The 18,144-nt window shown below is 35.4% G+C and overlaps 1 protein-coding gene across 1 annotated transcript in view; it reads left to right on the top strand.

Moving 5' to 3' along the window:
- Positions 1–18,144, top strand: part of LOC111057931 (laminin subunit gamma-1) — a gene marked incomplete in the record, with an annotated part of 302,675 nt that overhangs the window by 5,659 nt on the left and 278,872 nt on the right. Inside the window, 1 exon segment of the mRNA XM_039431348.1 lies at positions 2,489–2,661. Within this exon segment, the coding sequence (XP_039287282.1) occupies positions 2,489–2,661 (173 nt within the window).

The raw sequence follows: 18,144 nt of genomic DNA, 5'->3' as shown, positions 1-18,144 counted from the left end.
AGTCTGACGCTTCTCGGTTTCAAAGCACAATTTATTTTCAAATGCAGTGTCCGTGTTTTAATGTCGTATTTTATCAAATAAATCGTCAAACCGACCGGTAGATGTTCATTTAAGACAAACTAGAGTATTTAATTCATAAAAACAATATATTTTTCCAGTTATATCACTAAAAATTAGGCTAGGATTGCAAAAAACCGGATGAACTTCTACAATCGTGTTGTTGGGTGAGGTTAGTTTCTACTGTATTTTAATTAATATTTAATTTTGATTTATGATTTGAACAAACGATAATACTGTTTAAGCTATGTTCTATTGTATATTTAACACATGAAATGAATGTAGAACTTGTATTTTTATTAATATCACCTCTATTTGAAGTGTGTTTCTTCTTTAGTTGATTCAAAATTCCCACTGGTTTTACCGTAGTTGGTATCTTGTTTGCTAGATGGCATAAGCTGCCATCTTGTCAAGTCCAGTCTTTTCTGGTATTGTCCTGAATAATAATGATAAATTATTATTGGAATCTCCACCTAATAAGCCAACTATGAAAACATATTAGATGGAAAATGAAACAGGAAATTTTATAAGAGATATAGCCTACTTTAGTTAATTATTTGGATTATGGTATGATGAATATATTAAATAAAAATTCAAACAATATTGATATTTTGTTTGAATGCCGGTTGGTGGAAATTAGACCTACTACTATTGTACGGTAATAAACTAATAACTTGATTTAGAATTTATTACTGATGAAATTTTAATAACTAAAATAACATAGTATTGTCTCTCGAACTTTCTCTGCTTTGAACTCGGGCTGTCCTGTTGCCAGTATGTCTTGAAGGAGATTAGCTTTTGATGTTAGCATTTCTGATACACCAACAGCCATTAGCCGTTTCAACACCGACATCTCGCCGACACGACATACAGACAGGATTTACTCTGATGGACAGTATAAGAGAAGGCTGCGGTTTATAACTGCGCGAGGTCTACTGTTCACAGAACTACTAGTATCACAGATACAAAATATTTGCCTTTGATCTTATAGGAGGAATAAATCGAGAGAATGGTTATATACATTATCAATCATGCAAGAATATAAATCATTGCGATGTGGCGTTATTCAGGATTTATTTGCGGAAATGTTTGATTTACTCCGTGTGTAGTGTGACATTTTATGAGCAGCTATGAGATTGGGTCAACTTGATAAAAATAGAACTCAATTTATTCTCCAGTTTCACCGTGGATTTATTATGTGACCTAATGTTGGTGACTGGATTTAAACATTATTTATTCCTTGGAATACTCGAGAGGAATGTGGAATCTTGAATGAAATTTGTGATTCCGAGAACGAAAATATTTTTGGCACATGTTTAATAACGTTGTAATGGAATACACAACTTTTGGCACTTTTGTTACATATTGATCCTTGCAATAACCAAAATGAAAAGTCATCATTTCCACTGACTCTTTCTTCTTCTTCTTCTTCTTCTTCTTCTTCCTCTTCTTCTTCTTCTTCTTCTTCTCCTCATTCTTCTTGTTCGTGTCCCAGTTCTTGTTGTTCTTTTTCTTGTCATTCTTCTTCTCCTTCTTGTTTTAATTGTTCTTCTTTCACTCATTTTCACCTTGTTGCTCTTGTTATTATTTTTCTTCTTATTCTCGTTCCTTTCTTTTTCTTCTTATACTTATCATTCTTCTTCTTTTTATAAAATTACAATACCATAGTGAGGTTCACGTTATAATGACAGTGGATAAAGATAGAAGAATAGCGATGCCGATTCTCTGCATTAATTAATCATATTTCTACACTGTCAAAAACATAATTGGCAACGTTGTGGACCTAGAAAAGGATAGTACCACCGGATTTGTCGAATGATAGGCAAGGGCAGTAGAACCAAAGTTGATCAAATACTGTCATTATAACGTGGACCTCACTATAATAATTGCAACTAATATTTCATCTATAATAAGTCAACTATATTTCATCAATAATTTCCCCTCCTTGTTCCGAAAAGAACTCACCAGCTTCACGTTCTCTCAATGGTTTTTTCAATCAATTTTTTTCATCTCTCTTCAATCTCATTTTTTTCGTCTAGATTTTCGTGGAACGGACACACTAGTGAATAAAACACCATAGAGAAACAATATCATAAGTAGATATCCCATGGTATAGGGTGTTTATGTCGTTACTTTCTCTGTTATCTTAAGCCGATAGTCCACGTATTTCTTTCCCAAAAAGCTGTGTGACGCTGGTTGAATCTCATATTGTGCCGTTCATACACTCTCACTCGGCCAAAACAGTAAAAACCTACAATAATCGACAGTAATAGGCTTGAGATAGCAGTAAAAGTTGCGACATAAACGCCCTATACCATGGGATATCTACTTACGCTATTGTTTCTCTATGATAACACTATAGCTACTATAGTGTATTTCCTCCAATTTCTTGTTGTTTTTCACCTAATTGAATTCGGTTTTTCTTTCATAGATGTGCTTGCAACGGGCACGCGAGCGAGTGCGATGATAGCGGGGACGGCAGCGGGTCGCTGGTCTGTCGCTGCGACCACTTCACCACCGGCCAAGATTGCCAACAATGCCTCCCTTTCTACAACGACGCGCCCTGGGGACGGGCCAACGATAACAACGCCCACGAGTGCAAACGTGAGTCACTTAAAATAAATACTATATTACTCTTAAAATATTATAAGTATTGAAACATTGGAATCAAGGTTCATTTATTAATAAGAATTGATAGTTCATTGTTCAACTCCAGTATTCGATTTCAATCACTAGTAACTATCAAAAAGTCAGGGGAAAACTTGTTAAAATGGGGTTAATATGTATCATGTGATCATTAAGCCAACCTTCAAAATTAACAATTTTCAAATCATTATTCCTGGACCGCCAATCTCTTGACAAAGCAGAGTGTGATTTCATAAACCCAACCCTTGGACAATATCAAAATTCTATCAGAATTTTTGGAGAGAAATAGTACAGACTCAGCCTAGTTCTTCCTCCAATGTCATAACTAAATTATGATTATAGTGTTTTGTACAATGAATGAATGAATAAATTATAATGTTCACACATGCAAGCTTCATCTCAATGTGAACATTATGATAAATATGAACATATTAATTGAATTGAAAATGTCTTCATTCATGAAGTGTACAAATACATCCGAATAGTGTGTCGCAAATATGTGATCTATATAAATGAAAATCGAGTCTTAAAATTTGACATTCAATAATTTTTTTATTTGTGCACCGAATTTGATGATTTTTTAGTTGTGTTCATTATGTTCAGGACCAGGTTTATGGCCTATCAAATTTATAATCCGACTTCAGGACTCTTTTCTACGGTCCTTCAAAGTTTACATGTATCCTTATGGGAGAAGATTTGTGAGCTGGCCACATACGGAAATAAAAATCAGCTGTTGTAATCATTGCGTCATACAACAGCCGTCGGTAGATAGTAGACAAGAGTGTGTGCTGCTCCATTACCTTCTATGTATTTTATTCTGAACGCCCCGACTAGAAACAAAAACTGTTCTGTGTGTAACCATCCAGCAGTGCGGCCTCAGGTTGAAGAATTAATGCTCTAAAGACATTGCTCTGTTTCGAATAATTGTGCTGTCTTCGGTGTTCAGATTTAATTGATTTTTAGTAAATTATTTATTTTGCAGTTGGAAAACTATCTATATAAATAAAATGCAACATCTCGCCTCCACAGTGGTATCCAGCTAAGTTTGTCATGAGATGCATTACTATTTGGCGGTAAGAAGTTCGCCGGCCAGCTAGTATATGATATTAACTCATCCATCAGACTCGGGTCATGTCTCAATATCCGATTAGCCATATGAGTGCAAATGTGAGTTCCTTAGCACGATAATTGAACTCTGTAATTCGAATTGAATAATTTCCAAAATGGATTTAATCATTCATAGTTCAAGCCCAGATAAAATAAGTAAATATTCATCAGTTGGTTGTGGAAACGATTCAAGCGAGACTAATTGCAAAAGGTGGAAGGAACTATGGTTCAAGACAACGGAATAACGTAACGACCATAATTTCCATGAGTGGCTAACTTGAAGTAGAGTGACCGATACAAGATTCAACTCCATCAACACTTCTCTTTAATTGGATATCATTGTAGTGCTGAGAACATGACACAATAAATAATGAATATAAAAATTGGGTGATACACTCACACCAACTTTCCTGCTCATTGAACGTAAGCTCATTCTTAAACGAGAATGATTTAGGGGGATAACATAATGACGATTGGCAGCAACATATTTGAAACTATGACAGACTACTGTTTATGGTATACAGGGTGTTCAGAAGTAGTGTCGGAATTTTAGGGTATTGTACCTGGATGCTAGGAGACTACAAATGTCATATTTGAAGTGTCCAAAACTCAGCGGTTATCCTTATAGCTGCCATTTTGTTTTTTTCACTTAAAAATTTTTATCTCAAGAACGAAATGTTGTATTGATCTGAAATTTGGCATGAATATTTATGCTATAAAGACTCAACTATAAAAAAAAAAAAAAATTTTCGTTGAAATTTTTCAAAATGGCGGCCATTTTAAATTTTTGATGGCGAATATCTCGAAAACCGTCCATTTTACAGAAAATTTACAAGAGACAAAAAAGTTAGCAAATTTTTCACAATTCCAATGATACCTAATTTATTAAGATTGGTCGAAGAATAACAGAGAAATTAATTTTTTTCGTACTGCATGCATGACCACTTTTCACCATTTAAAGATCAATATTAATTTTTTAATTCCAGATGTATTTAAGATGAAGCTTTGAAACTCGGTATGGCTCCATATGGGCAAACAGATGATTTTACAATGGTTTTCAGATGATAATGTTTGTCTTGTAAAAGTATTGTTGTTTCATTAAAAGTAAAGAACCAGATGTAGTGCTTCCTATTTCTTAGTCTCACGTTTCCTAGGTCTTATTTCTATCTTAAATTTCCAGTTTCAATATTTTCTTACGTTGCTTCTACACAAATATTAATTATTGTAATGGAATTTAGTTCGCTGGAGTACACCGATATTCACTTCATGTATGGAGCAGCTCTTGCAATGCGACCGAAGCAAGAAGAATGTATGCAGCTGCATTTCCAAACCGCCGTCTCCCTTCCGACAAGGTGTTCACAAGAACTCACAATCGGCTGAGAGAAGTTGGTTCATTTGAACGGAACAGGGTAATTGCTGGTAGGCCTCGAGCAGTTCGAAATGTTGCTTTTGAAGAGGAAGTATTGCAGAAATTCGATTTCAATCCTAGAACGAGTACGAGAGCAGTTGCAAAGCAAATCAATTCAAGTGCTTCTTCTGTGTGGCGTGTACTAAACAAGGAAAGACTTCACCCCTTCCGCTTTCAAAAAGTTCACTCATTGGTTGAACGCGACTATGAGCCAAGAGTAAACTGTGCCCGTTGGTTTCTTCAGCAAGACATTATCCAACCAAATTTTCTAGAAAATGTGTATTTACCGATGAGTCCAGCTTTACAAGAGAAGGAATCTTCAACTCTCGCAACAGTCACGTCTGGGCCTTAGACAATCCTCATGAGGTCAAAGTGCGTGGTTATCAGCATAGATTTTCGCTGTGTTTGGACGGGTATCTTAGGTAATCGCGTGATTGGACCATACATTCTTCCTAATCGTCTGAATTCTCCCACGTACATTACTTTTTTAAGAGACATACTACCAGAACTTTTGGAAGATGTGCCTCTTGCAAACAGATATAATATTTGGTTGTATCATATAACATGATGGTGCCCCTGCTCATTTCGGAAATGTTGTTACGGACTTTCTGAACATGACCTATCGTCAGCGGTGGATTGGGCGGGGTGGACCAGTACCGTGGCCCGCACGTTCACCTGACCTCAACCCTTTAGATTTTTTTTCTGGGGCCATATGAAAGACCTTGTTTACAGCACGCCAGTAGAAAACGAAGAAGACCTTGTGGCAAGAGTGGTTGCTGCAGCAGGTGCCATTCAAGATGATGAAAATGCTTTATAGCAGTTCGACGGTCCATGATTGAAAGGTGCAGACTGTGTAATCAAGTTGAAGGACGGCATTTTGAGCAATTGCTGCATTAGTATCAGTGAACCGATTTGAGTGAAATTAATATTTTTCAATGTAAAATGAAATTTGGAGGAAAGTTATTCTTGTATATTTCTGTAATAAGAACGGTTTCATGAAATTATAAAAAAAATTAATATTGATCTTTAAATGGTGAAAAGTGGTCATGCATGCAGTACGAAAAAAATTAATTTCTCTGTTATTCTTCGACCAATCTTAATAAATTAGGTATCATTGGAATCGTGAAAAATTTGCTAACTTTTTGTCTCTTGTAAATTTTCTGTAAAATGGACGGTTTTCGAGATATTCGCCATCAAAAATTTAAAATGGCCGCCATTTTGAAAAATTTCAACGAAAAATTTTTTTTATTTTTTATAGTTGATTCTTTATAGCATAAATATTCATGCCAAATTTCAGATCAATACAACATTTCGTTCTTGAGATAAAAATTTTTAAGTGAAAAAAACAAAATGGCAGCTATAAGGATAACCGCTGAGTTTTGGACACTTCAAATATGACATTTGTAGTCTCCTAGCATCCAGGTACAATACCCTAAAATTCTCGACACTACTTCTGAAACACCCTGTATAAATAAAATGTATCCAGTACTCGTCCAGGTAGGAATTCATTGAAAGTCAATGAGGATGGCAACTTTGTTCAACTATATTTCTCACTATGAACGTAGGACACTCACTAAGAGAGAGAGAGAGAGAGAGAGAGGTTCTTCTAAGGGGGGCGGGGGCGGGAGAGGTGCGGCAGGAGCGGTGGAGGTGCGGGGAAGGTAGGATGTGTGCGTGGGGAGGGGGAGGGGGGGAAAAGTCATAAAAAAAGGCGGTTGAATCCGGGTTTCCCATCTACTGACTATTAATTGCATGCCTCATTGAATGCGATTTTTATGCACTATTAAATCAACAATTGGTTGCGTGCAATAATGCATGCAATTTTAATAACTAAAATAACATAGTATTGTCTCTCGAACTTCCTCTGCTTTGGGCTGTCCTGTTGCCAGTATGTCTTGAAGGAAATTAGCTTTTGATGTTAGCATTTTTGATTCACCAACCCCAGCAGCCATTAGCCGTTTTCGCACCGTCATCTCGCCGACACGACATTCAGACAGGGATGGACAGTATAAGAGAAGGCTGCGGTTTATAACTGCGCGAGGTCTACTGTTCACAGAACTACTAGTATCACAGATACAAAATATTTGCCTTTGATCTTATAGGAGGAATAAATCGAGAGAATGGTTATATACATTATCAATCATGTAAGAATATAAATCATTGCGATGTGGCGTCATTCAGGATTTATTTGCGGAAATGTTTGATTTACTCCGTGTGGTGTGACATTTTATGAGCAGCTATGAGATTGGGTCAACTTGATAAAAATAGAACTCAATTTATCCTCCAGTTTCACCGTGGATTTATTATGTGACCTAATGTTGGTGACTGGATTTAAACATTATTTATTCCTTGGAATACTCGAGAGGAATGTGGAATCTTGAATGAAATTTGTGATTCCGAGAACGAAAATATTTTTGGCACATGTTTAATAACGTTGTAATGGAATACACAACTTTTGGCACTTTTGTTACATATTGATCCTTGCAATAACCAAAATGAAAAGTCATCATTTCCACTGACTCTTTCCTCTTCTTCTTTTTCTTCTTCTTCCTCTTCTTCTTCTTCTTCTTCTTCTCCTCATTCTTCTTGTTCGTGTCCCAGTTCTTGTTGTTCTTTTTCTTGTCATTCTTCTTCTCCTTCTTGTTTTAATTGTTCTTCTTTCACTCATTTTCACCTTGTTGCTCTTGTTATTATTTTTCTTCTTATTCTCGTTCCTTTCTTTTTCTTCTTATACTTATCATTCTTCTTCTTTTTATAAATTACAATACCATAGTGAGGTCACGTTATAATGACAGTGGATAAAGATAGAAGAATAGCGATGCCGATTCTCTGCATTAATTAATCATATTTCTACACTGTCAAAAACATAATTGGCAACGTTGTGGACCTAGAAAAGGATAGTACCACCGGATTTGTCGAATGATAGGCAAGGGCAGTAGAACCAAAGTTGATCAAATACTGTCATTATAACGTGGACCTCACTATAATAATTGCAACTAATATTTCATCTATAATAAGTCAACTATATTTCATCAATAATTTCCCCCTCCTTGTTCCGAAAAGAACTCACCAGCTTCACGTTCTCTCAATGGTTTTTTCAATCAATTCTTTTCATCTCTCTTCAATCTCTTTTTTTCGTCTAGATTTTCGTGGAACGGACACACTAGTGAATAAAACACCATAGAGAAACAATATCATAAGTAGATATCCCATGGTATAGGGTGTTTATGTCGTTACTTTCTCTGTTATCTTAAGCCGATAGTCCACGTATTTCTTTCCCAAAAAGCTGTGTGACGCTGGTTGAATCTCATATTGTGCCGTTCATACACTCTCACTCGGCCAAAACAGTAAAAACCTACAATAATCGACAGTAATAGGCTTGAGATAGCAGTAAAAGTTGCGACACAAACGCCCTATACCATGGGATATCTACTTACGCTATTGTTTCTCTATGATAACACTATAGCTACTATAGTGTATTTCCTCCAATTCTTGTTGTTTTTCACCTAATTGAATTCGGTTTTTCTTTCATAGATGTGCTTGCAACGGGCACGCGAGCGAGTGCGATGATAGCGGGGACGGCAGCGGGTCGCTGGTCTGTCGCTGCGACCACTTCACCACCGGCCAAGATTGCCAACAATGCCTCCCTTTCTACAACGACGCGCCCTGGGGACGGGCCAACGATAACAACGCCCACGAGTGCAAACGTGAGTCACTTAAAATAAATACTATATTACTCTTAAAATATTATAAGTATTGAAACATTGGAATCAAGGTTCATTTATTAATAAGAATTGATAGTTCATTGTTCAACTCCAGTATTCGATTTCAATCACTAGTAACTATCAAAAAGTCAGGGGAAAACTTGTTAAAATGGGGTTAATATGTATCATGTGATCATTAAGCCAACCTTCAAAATTAACAATTTTCAAATCATTATTCCTGGACCGCCAATCTCTTGACAAAGCAGAGTGTGATTTCATAAACCCAACCCTTGAACAATATCAAAATTCTATCAGAATTTTTGGAGAGAAATAGTACAGACTCAGCCTAGTTCTTCCTCCAATGTCATAACTAAATTATGATTATAGTGTTTTGTACAATGAATGAATGAATAAATTATAATGTTCACACATGCAAGCTTCATCTCAATGTGAACATTATGATAAATATGAACATATTAATTGAATTGAAAATGTCTTCATTCATGAAGTGTACAAATACATCCGAATAGTGTGTCGCAAATATGTGATCTATATAAATGAAAATTTGACATTCAATAATTTTTTTATTTGTGCACCGAATTTGATGATTTTTTTAGTTGTGTTCATTATGTTCAGGACCAGGTTTATGGCCTATCAAATTTATAATCCGACTTCAGGACTCTTTTCCACGGTCCTTCAAAGTTTACATGTATCCTTATGGGAGAAGATTTGTGATCTGTCCACATAAGGAAATAAAAATCAGCTGTTGTAATCATTGCGTCATACAACAGCCGTCGGTAGATAGTAGACAAGAGTGTGTGCTGCTCCATTACCTTCTATGTATTTTATTCTGAACGCCCCGACTAGAAACAAAATGACTGTTCTGTGTGTAACCATCCAGCAGTGCGGCCTCAGGTTAAAGACTTACATGCTCTAAAGACATTGCTTTGTTTCGAATAATTGTGCTGTCTTCGGTATTCAGATTTGATTGATTTTCAGTAGATTATTTATTTTGCAGTTGGAAAACTATCTATATAAATTAAATGCATCATTGTGCCTCCTCAAATGTGTATCCAGCCAAGTTTGTCATGAGATGCATTAAACTATTTGGCGGTAAGAAGTTCGCCGGGCCAGCTAGTATATGATATTAACTCATCCTTCAGACTCGGGTCATGTCTCAATATCCGATTAGCCATATGAGTGCAAATGTGAGTTCCTTAGTCCGATAATTGAACCCTGTAATTCGAATTGAATAATTTCTAGAATGGATCAAATCATTCATTGTTCAAGCCCAGATAAAATAAGTAAATATTCATCAGTTGGTTGTGGAAACGATTCAAGCGAGAGTAATTGCTAAAGGTGGAGCTATGGTTCAAGACAACGGAATAACGTAACGACCATAATTTCCATGAGTGGCTAACTTGAAGTAGAGTGACCGATACAAGATTCATACTTCATCATACACTTCTATTGAATTGGATCATACAAATTATGAATATAAAAAAAGAACTGAACTATTTACAGTAGCTTATATGAACATAGTAGAAATATTCAATCAATAGTAATACAGTAGCACTAAAACATTGATTTTCACCAACAGTGCAAGTAATACACATAATCTGAAGTATTTGTTAGACCAGTCATATCAAAAATTAACTAAGCTGGGACAATGCTGAAGTTTCTCATGGCATCCGGGAAGTTTGATAAGAATAATAACAGTATTTCCTTGGTGGATGATTATTGTTGTTAATAGTAATTTCTCATTTCAAGATTAATTTTTAATTTGATCCATTTTCAGTCAGATTGTGAACCGATTTTTCCTTATTAAGCAACAGCTAGTATTATTTCCAGAATGCGTATTCAGATAAATGACCGAGCGAAGTGAGGTCTAAGATTCAAGTCGACGGTTTTGTCTTCTCTTTATGTTTAAATGTTTATATGTTCCGCATTTACGGCAAAACGCGGTAATAGATTTTCATGATATTTGACAGGTATGTTCCTTCTTGAATTGCGCGTCGATGTATCTACAAGGTTATTGGAAATTTCGAATTTTAAGGATAATATGAAATGAAAAGGAGCCTCCTTCATACGCCAATATTAGAGTAAAAATCAGACAAAAGACTATTCATCATAAATCAGCTGTCGATTGCATTATAAATTGCATGCAATAACGCATGCAATTCAATATCTCAATTCAACTTATTGAAAACACAGCTGTTGTGTGGACTATTAATTGCATGCAATTGATAACTTGAAGTGGCATAGTATTTTCTCCCGACTTTTCTCTGCTTTCAACTCGGTAAGCTTTTGATGATAGTAGCATAGCTGTTTACATCAAATTATTAGCATTGTCGATACAACAATTGCTGTATCAAACAGCCATTAGTCGTTTATACGCCGATATCTCGCCGACACGACAGGACAGAACAGAATTTACTCTGATGGACATTATTAGAAAAGACTGTGGTTTATAACTGCGCGAGATATAATGTTCACAGAACTACTAGTAATAGAGCCATCTTGAATATGTGAGTCGTTTTTTGTTCTGGGAAATAAATACCTGAGTAAATAATCAAATTCATGTCAAAATTTGAATTTGATTCTGTACATTGGTGTTTGATATGATTTTTTAGCATTACAGTAGGCCTAAAGCATGTAATACACATTTCGTGGCCAATATAATGCTTCACAAGTTTTACTTCTTGTCAGTTTTTCTATGAAATGAGTAGCACATAAAAAGCTTGAATCTTCTTCAAATAAGCCAACGTGACTACGTTACTGTATTTACCGTACTGCGCCGAGAAGCAGATCTGTTGCTAGTTACAAATCCTGCCGCTAGATGACATGGCGTTTTCCAATCCAGCCGGCTGCTTGCTTCAATTTCTTGCTCTGGTTTCTCTGACGGCAGCGACAGTCCAAAGTGTGTTGAGATTTAGTTTTCATCAGATTTCAGCGTTACCGTTGGTTTTATCGAAAAATGTCTAGATATGAAAGATGTAGGGAATAAAATTCTCTACAATTTACTCCTCATACGTTTTTCTTATAGATTTCTGTATAAAAGCTGTTCACTCGATTTGTCTTGTCAGACAAATAATAATATCTATCAAAACATCTTCTACTGATAGAATTTGAGAGTTCAATCTCTGCCAACGTCATTATAAAATCTCGCAGATCCATATACCTTATAAACTAGTAGCTCTGTGAACAGTAGATCTGACGCAGTATTCTCATCCACAAGTACCTGATTGAAACTATAGACCTTATGGAAATACAGCAATAGACTGGCTTCTCCACACATCTGTGTAATCACTTGTCAGCTGATTTATGATGAATAATTCTATAGTCTGATTTTTACCTCAATATTGGCGTATGAAGGAGGCTCCTTTTTCTTTTTATATTATCCTTGAAATGCAAAATTTCCAAAAACCTTGTATATACGTCGACGCGCAATTAAAAAAGGAGCATATCTGTCAAATTTTCATGAAAATCTATTACCGCGTTTCGCCTTAAATGCGCAACATATAAACATTCAAACATTAAGAGAAATGCCAAACCGTCGACTTGAATCTTAGACCTCACTTCGCTCGGTCAATTATATCTAATTGATAATTATTAATCAAGAGAATTAAAATTCTTCCAGGACATGGTTGAAAAACTCTATGAAATTTTCATAATTTATCACCATAAATATAGAACACTATCCGTGTATTCTCAATCTATGACATTATGCATCAATCTGTTTCATTGAATTAGATCCCATTCATCAACTTCTTGTGTCAATTTCATTCTCCAACTCCAATTCTCTTCAATTTAAATTATTCTCAAACGGTGTGAATTAATTCTGAACGGTGTTGGGCGAAAAGAGTGCTACGCTCTCGATCTACAGTCAATAGATTCCTCTATCAGATTCAAATATTTTCAGAATCATTGTTCCAAAATACATTAATTAAATTCAGGTGACATCATTTTGAAGGTACACACCTAATTGGAGATATCCCACTGTTTCTTTATCATTCCATGATGATACAGATTTCTTTAGGTTAATTGTTCCAAAATACATAAATATTAGACTTAGGTGACACAAATTAGAGTATTCAGAATTGAGAGTCCTCTTGTTTTTCAGATACAGCCTTTTCGGATCAATTGTTTCGAAATAGTCTACATAAATTAGATCCAGGTGACATAAATTAGGAGGTGGGGCTATACTCAGAATTGGAGAGACCCCCCTGTTTTTCATGACTCCTTACAAACGTCAAAATCTAACACCCCGTCAAGGAGTGTACAAGTAATTTATTGGCAAATTTGAAATAAGGTCTTCAATATTCATCATTTAGACTTTTATTTGTCTTATCCACACTTTTATCCGACCTTTTGATTCTTCAAAAAACATTATTAAACACCCAGATTGAATAAAAATGCTGATGTGCTAATTCTAAGGGGCGTACAAGTAATTTATTGTCAATCCATCGGATTGGGTTTTCAATATTCATGATTTAGACTTCAATTTGTCTCATCCACACTCTTAGCCGATGCATTTATTCTTCAAAGAACATTATTGAACACCCAGAATGATTCAAAATGCTGATGTGTTGATTCTAAGGGGCGTACAAGTAATTTATTGTCAATCCATCGAATGGGTCTTCAATATTCATGATTTCGACTTTAATTTGTCTCATCCACACTGTTAGCCGAGGGGTTGGTTATTGAAAGAGCATAATTAAACACCCAGATTGATTAAAAATGCACAGTCGTGATCTTTTTGATAATCTTAGCTGTCCTAATTGATCGGACAACTCAATAAATAAATGAACGATTCGAGGTCTTTTGTTAGGAATTGATCTTTCGGGAGAGAAAAAAAGAAGAATGATACAATATTAAAAAAAGAGAACCATAGAGAAAAAGGGAGAAGCAGGTTTCTTTGGGTATCTCACATTAGTTGGGAAGTTTTGTAGTGAAAAAGTTTAACGTTGCTTTGGACTCCCACTGAGATGTGGAGGAAGAAAAAACGGAGGTGAGGAGGAAGATGAGCAGGAGAAGGGAAGGGAGAGAAGGAAGAAGAGGAAGAAGAACGACGAGGAAGAAGACGAAGAATTGAAAGAGCAGAAAATCAGAAAGTTATGAAAGCGGGAGAGAGTGGAGAATATAGTAAGGTAGTAATTTAAACTAAGGCTCAATAAAACTGAATATGAAAGAGGAAAACATATGAAAAAAACGCGTGAATATACTTGCATTATTGAGAGAAATGGGCTTATATTTCTACTGCGATATAAACAGTGGAGAAGAGAACTGAAAAAAAGAGAAGAGAAATGAAGAAAATAGGAAAGAGAAGAGATGGAAAAAGAGAAAATAAATGAGGGAAAAGGGAGCAGGGGCAGAAGAATGAAAATTGAATGGAAGTACAAAGTAGGAACAGAAGAAAAAGAAGAAGGTGAAGTAGAAGAAGAAGAAGGAAGATGAAGACGAAGTTGAAAAAGAGAAAAACTATTCAACTTGGTAATGGAAAAAATAATTTGGACAATCGATTTTAAGTCCCTTGAACAATAGACTGCCTGGTCAGTTTTCTTCTGTCAGTCTCCTTGTTTGGTTATCCCACTTCTTCTTCTTCTTCTTCTTCTTCTTCTTCTCTTCTTCTTCTTCTTCTTCTTCTCTTCTTCTTCTTCTCCTTCTTCTTCTTCTTCTTCTTCTTCTTCTTCTTCTTCTTCTTCTTCTTATTCTTCTTCTTCTTCTTCTTCTTCTTCTTCTTCTTCTTTTCTTCTTCTTCTTCTTCTTCTTCTTCTTCTTCTTCTTCTTCTTCTTCGTCTTCTCTTCATTGGCTGATAAATTATTTATTTTAAACACGTCGCGCCTGCCGCCGACTTTTCCCATTTTGGTTTGGAACCGTTTTGAAAACCTTGGCTAAGAGCTGAGATCGGCGGAATGTGAATACCTACCTACTCCTGCAGTGTGGTAGGAATTTCCAATCGACGGACGCAATAAAATTGACCAGTGGCTATGTATCCTAAAACACGGAACCGTTTGAGATTTCAGCTGTCGAGGAATAATAGTAATAGACAATATCTCTTCTCACTTTATAAAGAATAATAATCATTAATAAACGAAAATCCAAATTGAATGCTGTAAATCACCCTTAATACTTTCTGCTACTGCAAATATTGACAACAGGTTAACAGCTGGATGGAAATTCGATGTGCGCTACAATTCAAAATTTATTTGTCAGCCCGGGAAAAAAGGAAATTTTATAAAAGCTTTTCCCGCTAACGCACTGAAATTGATTAAATTTTTACTAGAAAGACTATATAATAGAAATAGAAATTTAAAAGTGGAGATAGGAGTAACAAAAAAAGAATATGTACGGTAAAATAACAAATATCAGAATTTGATTTATATTCTCGTTCAATAATAATCATTAGCATTTGAATATATGCAGTTACTCAGTAATTCCCATCTGTAGATTTTAAATAGATAAATTAGCTCGCTGAACCTTCACCTATAGTGAGGTTCACGTTATAATGACAGTGGAGAAAGAAAGATAGGAGAACAACGTTGCCGATCCTTTGTATTGTCAATACCTTCGATAGACGGTAGCTGACAGGTTTAATAGTGTAATATTAACATTATCATTTAAAATAATCAATTACATCTTATTAAGCAAGAAATTATATTTCTCAATTATTCCATCATGAATTTTCAAAATTAAGATGGAAAATTTCGTTAATTAGTTATCGATTAGCAGACGATCTGACAACATAGCAAAGCGAGAAAGAGATAGCGCTATCAGCTGTTTTGATTGATAGACAAGGATAGCAATACCATTGCTAATCAATCACAGCCATTATAACGTGTACCTCACTATACATCTAATTAAATAATGAAACCATAATATTATAATGTTTCCAAATTCATGGTATACTAAATTTGTTTTTTTCTGCAGACACAATTACTGTACGACCTACATTAAGTTTAAAAATCTGGTGTGGCGCACTCACACAACTTTCCTTGCTCATTGAAATGTAAGCCCCATTCTTAAAGGAGAATAATTTAGGGGAATAACATAATGACGATTGGCAGCAACATATTTGAAATTACCAATAGACTACTGTATAAGTGTATATATAATTGTTTTCAGAGTACTTTTTCCTTTGTGTAAATTTTGAAATTCGATATTTTTCAAAAGTCGTCAAAACAGTTCTACAGATGAAATATCTCAACTATGTGTTCATTTCATGAACTGCTCTACCTACCTACCTCATGCACGAGAAGGAGGTTACAAAGTCCATTTCACAAGGATGGGGTGGACCCCCCATTAGTTTCCCAGAAAGGAGACTCATGCAAGTTAATAGAGCAGGCTGCTGATAAAATAACTATTTAGGGTATGAATTTGAAAAAATCGGTCAAGTCCTTTTTGAACCAATCGTGAAAAACATGGTTTTTCAGTAATTATCCGCCATTTTTCTCAAGAATATTACGGAGCTCCTGCAATTTTCCCAGAAATAAGACTCATGTCAGTCGATAGGGCTTATGAATAGCTATCCATGTTATAAATTTGAAGAAAATCGTTAGAGCCGTTTTCGAGAGAACCGTGAAAAACATGGTTTTTTAGTAATCATCCGTCATTTTTTCCACCATCTTGGATTGAATTCTATTGAATTTCGTATTGTCGGATCCTCATGGTATAAGGACCTTAAGTTTAAAATTTCAAGTCAATTGGTTGATTAGGAATGGAGTTATCATGTTCACAGACATACACTCATACACACATACACACACACAGACCAACACCCAAAAATCATGTTTTTGGACTCAGGGGACCTTGAAACATATAGAAAACTTGAAATTAGGGTACCTTAATTTTTTTTATACATACACACATACACACACACAGACCAACACCCAAAAATCATGTTTTCGAACTCAGGGGACCTTGAAACGTATAGAAAACTTTAAATTAGGGTACCTTAATTTTTTTTTGGAAAGCAATACTTTCTTTACCTATGGTAATAGGGCAAGGAAAATAAAAGTGGTTTCATGATTCTTTTCCTTTTGAAATCTTCATCACCTTACGGTATTTATAGCTTTTAAGACGTTGTAACTGACCTGACGTTTCATAGTATACCAATAAATACTAATTTGTTTTTTTCTGAAAATACAACTTCTGTACGACCCACATTAAAGTTAAAAATGCAATTTATGATTTTTTTCATTTTGAAATCTTCATCACGTTACAGTATTTATAGCTTTTATGATGTTGTAATTTGTAACAGACCTGATACAAAAATATTAATCGTGCCTAACCACAATTATTACATCAAGTTGAACCACATTATCCCGACACTCTCAAGACAGTTCAATCTAATCACTCACACTTTTTACACATAACTAACGCGTTTGATTAATCGTTGGTACAGCATCCTTCAAGTTTGCGACTATAAATACAGTTTATTAGCAAACCAACTGGTTTCCCAGGCTGGTCAATAATTGAAACCAGTTCTGTGATGTTCACAGCGAGTCGAAGATCTTACTCCAATTAAAAATTATTGTTCGAATTATTATAATTTAGTTTCGAAGTGCACCAGGACTGGTCCTTGCAGTATCCCGCTGGCAGATGTTTATTAGATATGAATGGAGGTTGCGTGTGTATGTGTGTGCTATTTATATAGCTATGGATGTGTTCTATAAGGCTGTCACACACTGATCAGTTAAGACAAGGCTAGGCCACGTTCAGTCACAATGCTACACATTGCTGCTTATGACGCAACACACACTGATTAGTCATTGCAATTAGACATGTCTTCTTAAGCAACCATGTGAAGTATTGTGACTAAACGTGACTAGTCTTGTCTTGACTATTCGGTGTGTGACCTGCCTAAATGTAAGCTATGTAGCTAATGTGTGCTATATCAAACAGCTGATCAGTTAAGTCAAGACTAGTCACGTTTAGTCACAATACTTCACATTGCTGCTCATGACGCAACACACACTGATTAGTCATTGCAATGAGACATGTCTTCATAAGCAACTATGTGAAGTGTTGTGACTAAACGTGACTAGTCTTGTCTTTACTAATCGGTGTGTGACCAGCCTAAATCACAGAATACGGTAGACTATTTGTATTATGTGCTGAATGTAAGCTATGTAGCTAATGTCTGCTATATTATATAGCTGGTGCCTGAGAAAATAATATGAGAGGACGATAAATATGATGGACAAGGAAATTTGGAATGA

The sequence above is a fragment of the Nilaparvata lugens genome, chromosome 6 (genome assembly GCF_014356525.2).
Source record: "Nilaparvata lugens isolate BPH chromosome 6, ASM1435652v1, whole genome shotgun sequence".
NCBI lineage: Eukaryota > Metazoa > Arthropoda > Insecta > Hemiptera > Delphacidae > Nilaparvata > Nilaparvata lugens.
Note: the sequence above shows the minus strand (reverse complement) of the source record. Positions and strands in the feature narration are given on the sequence as shown.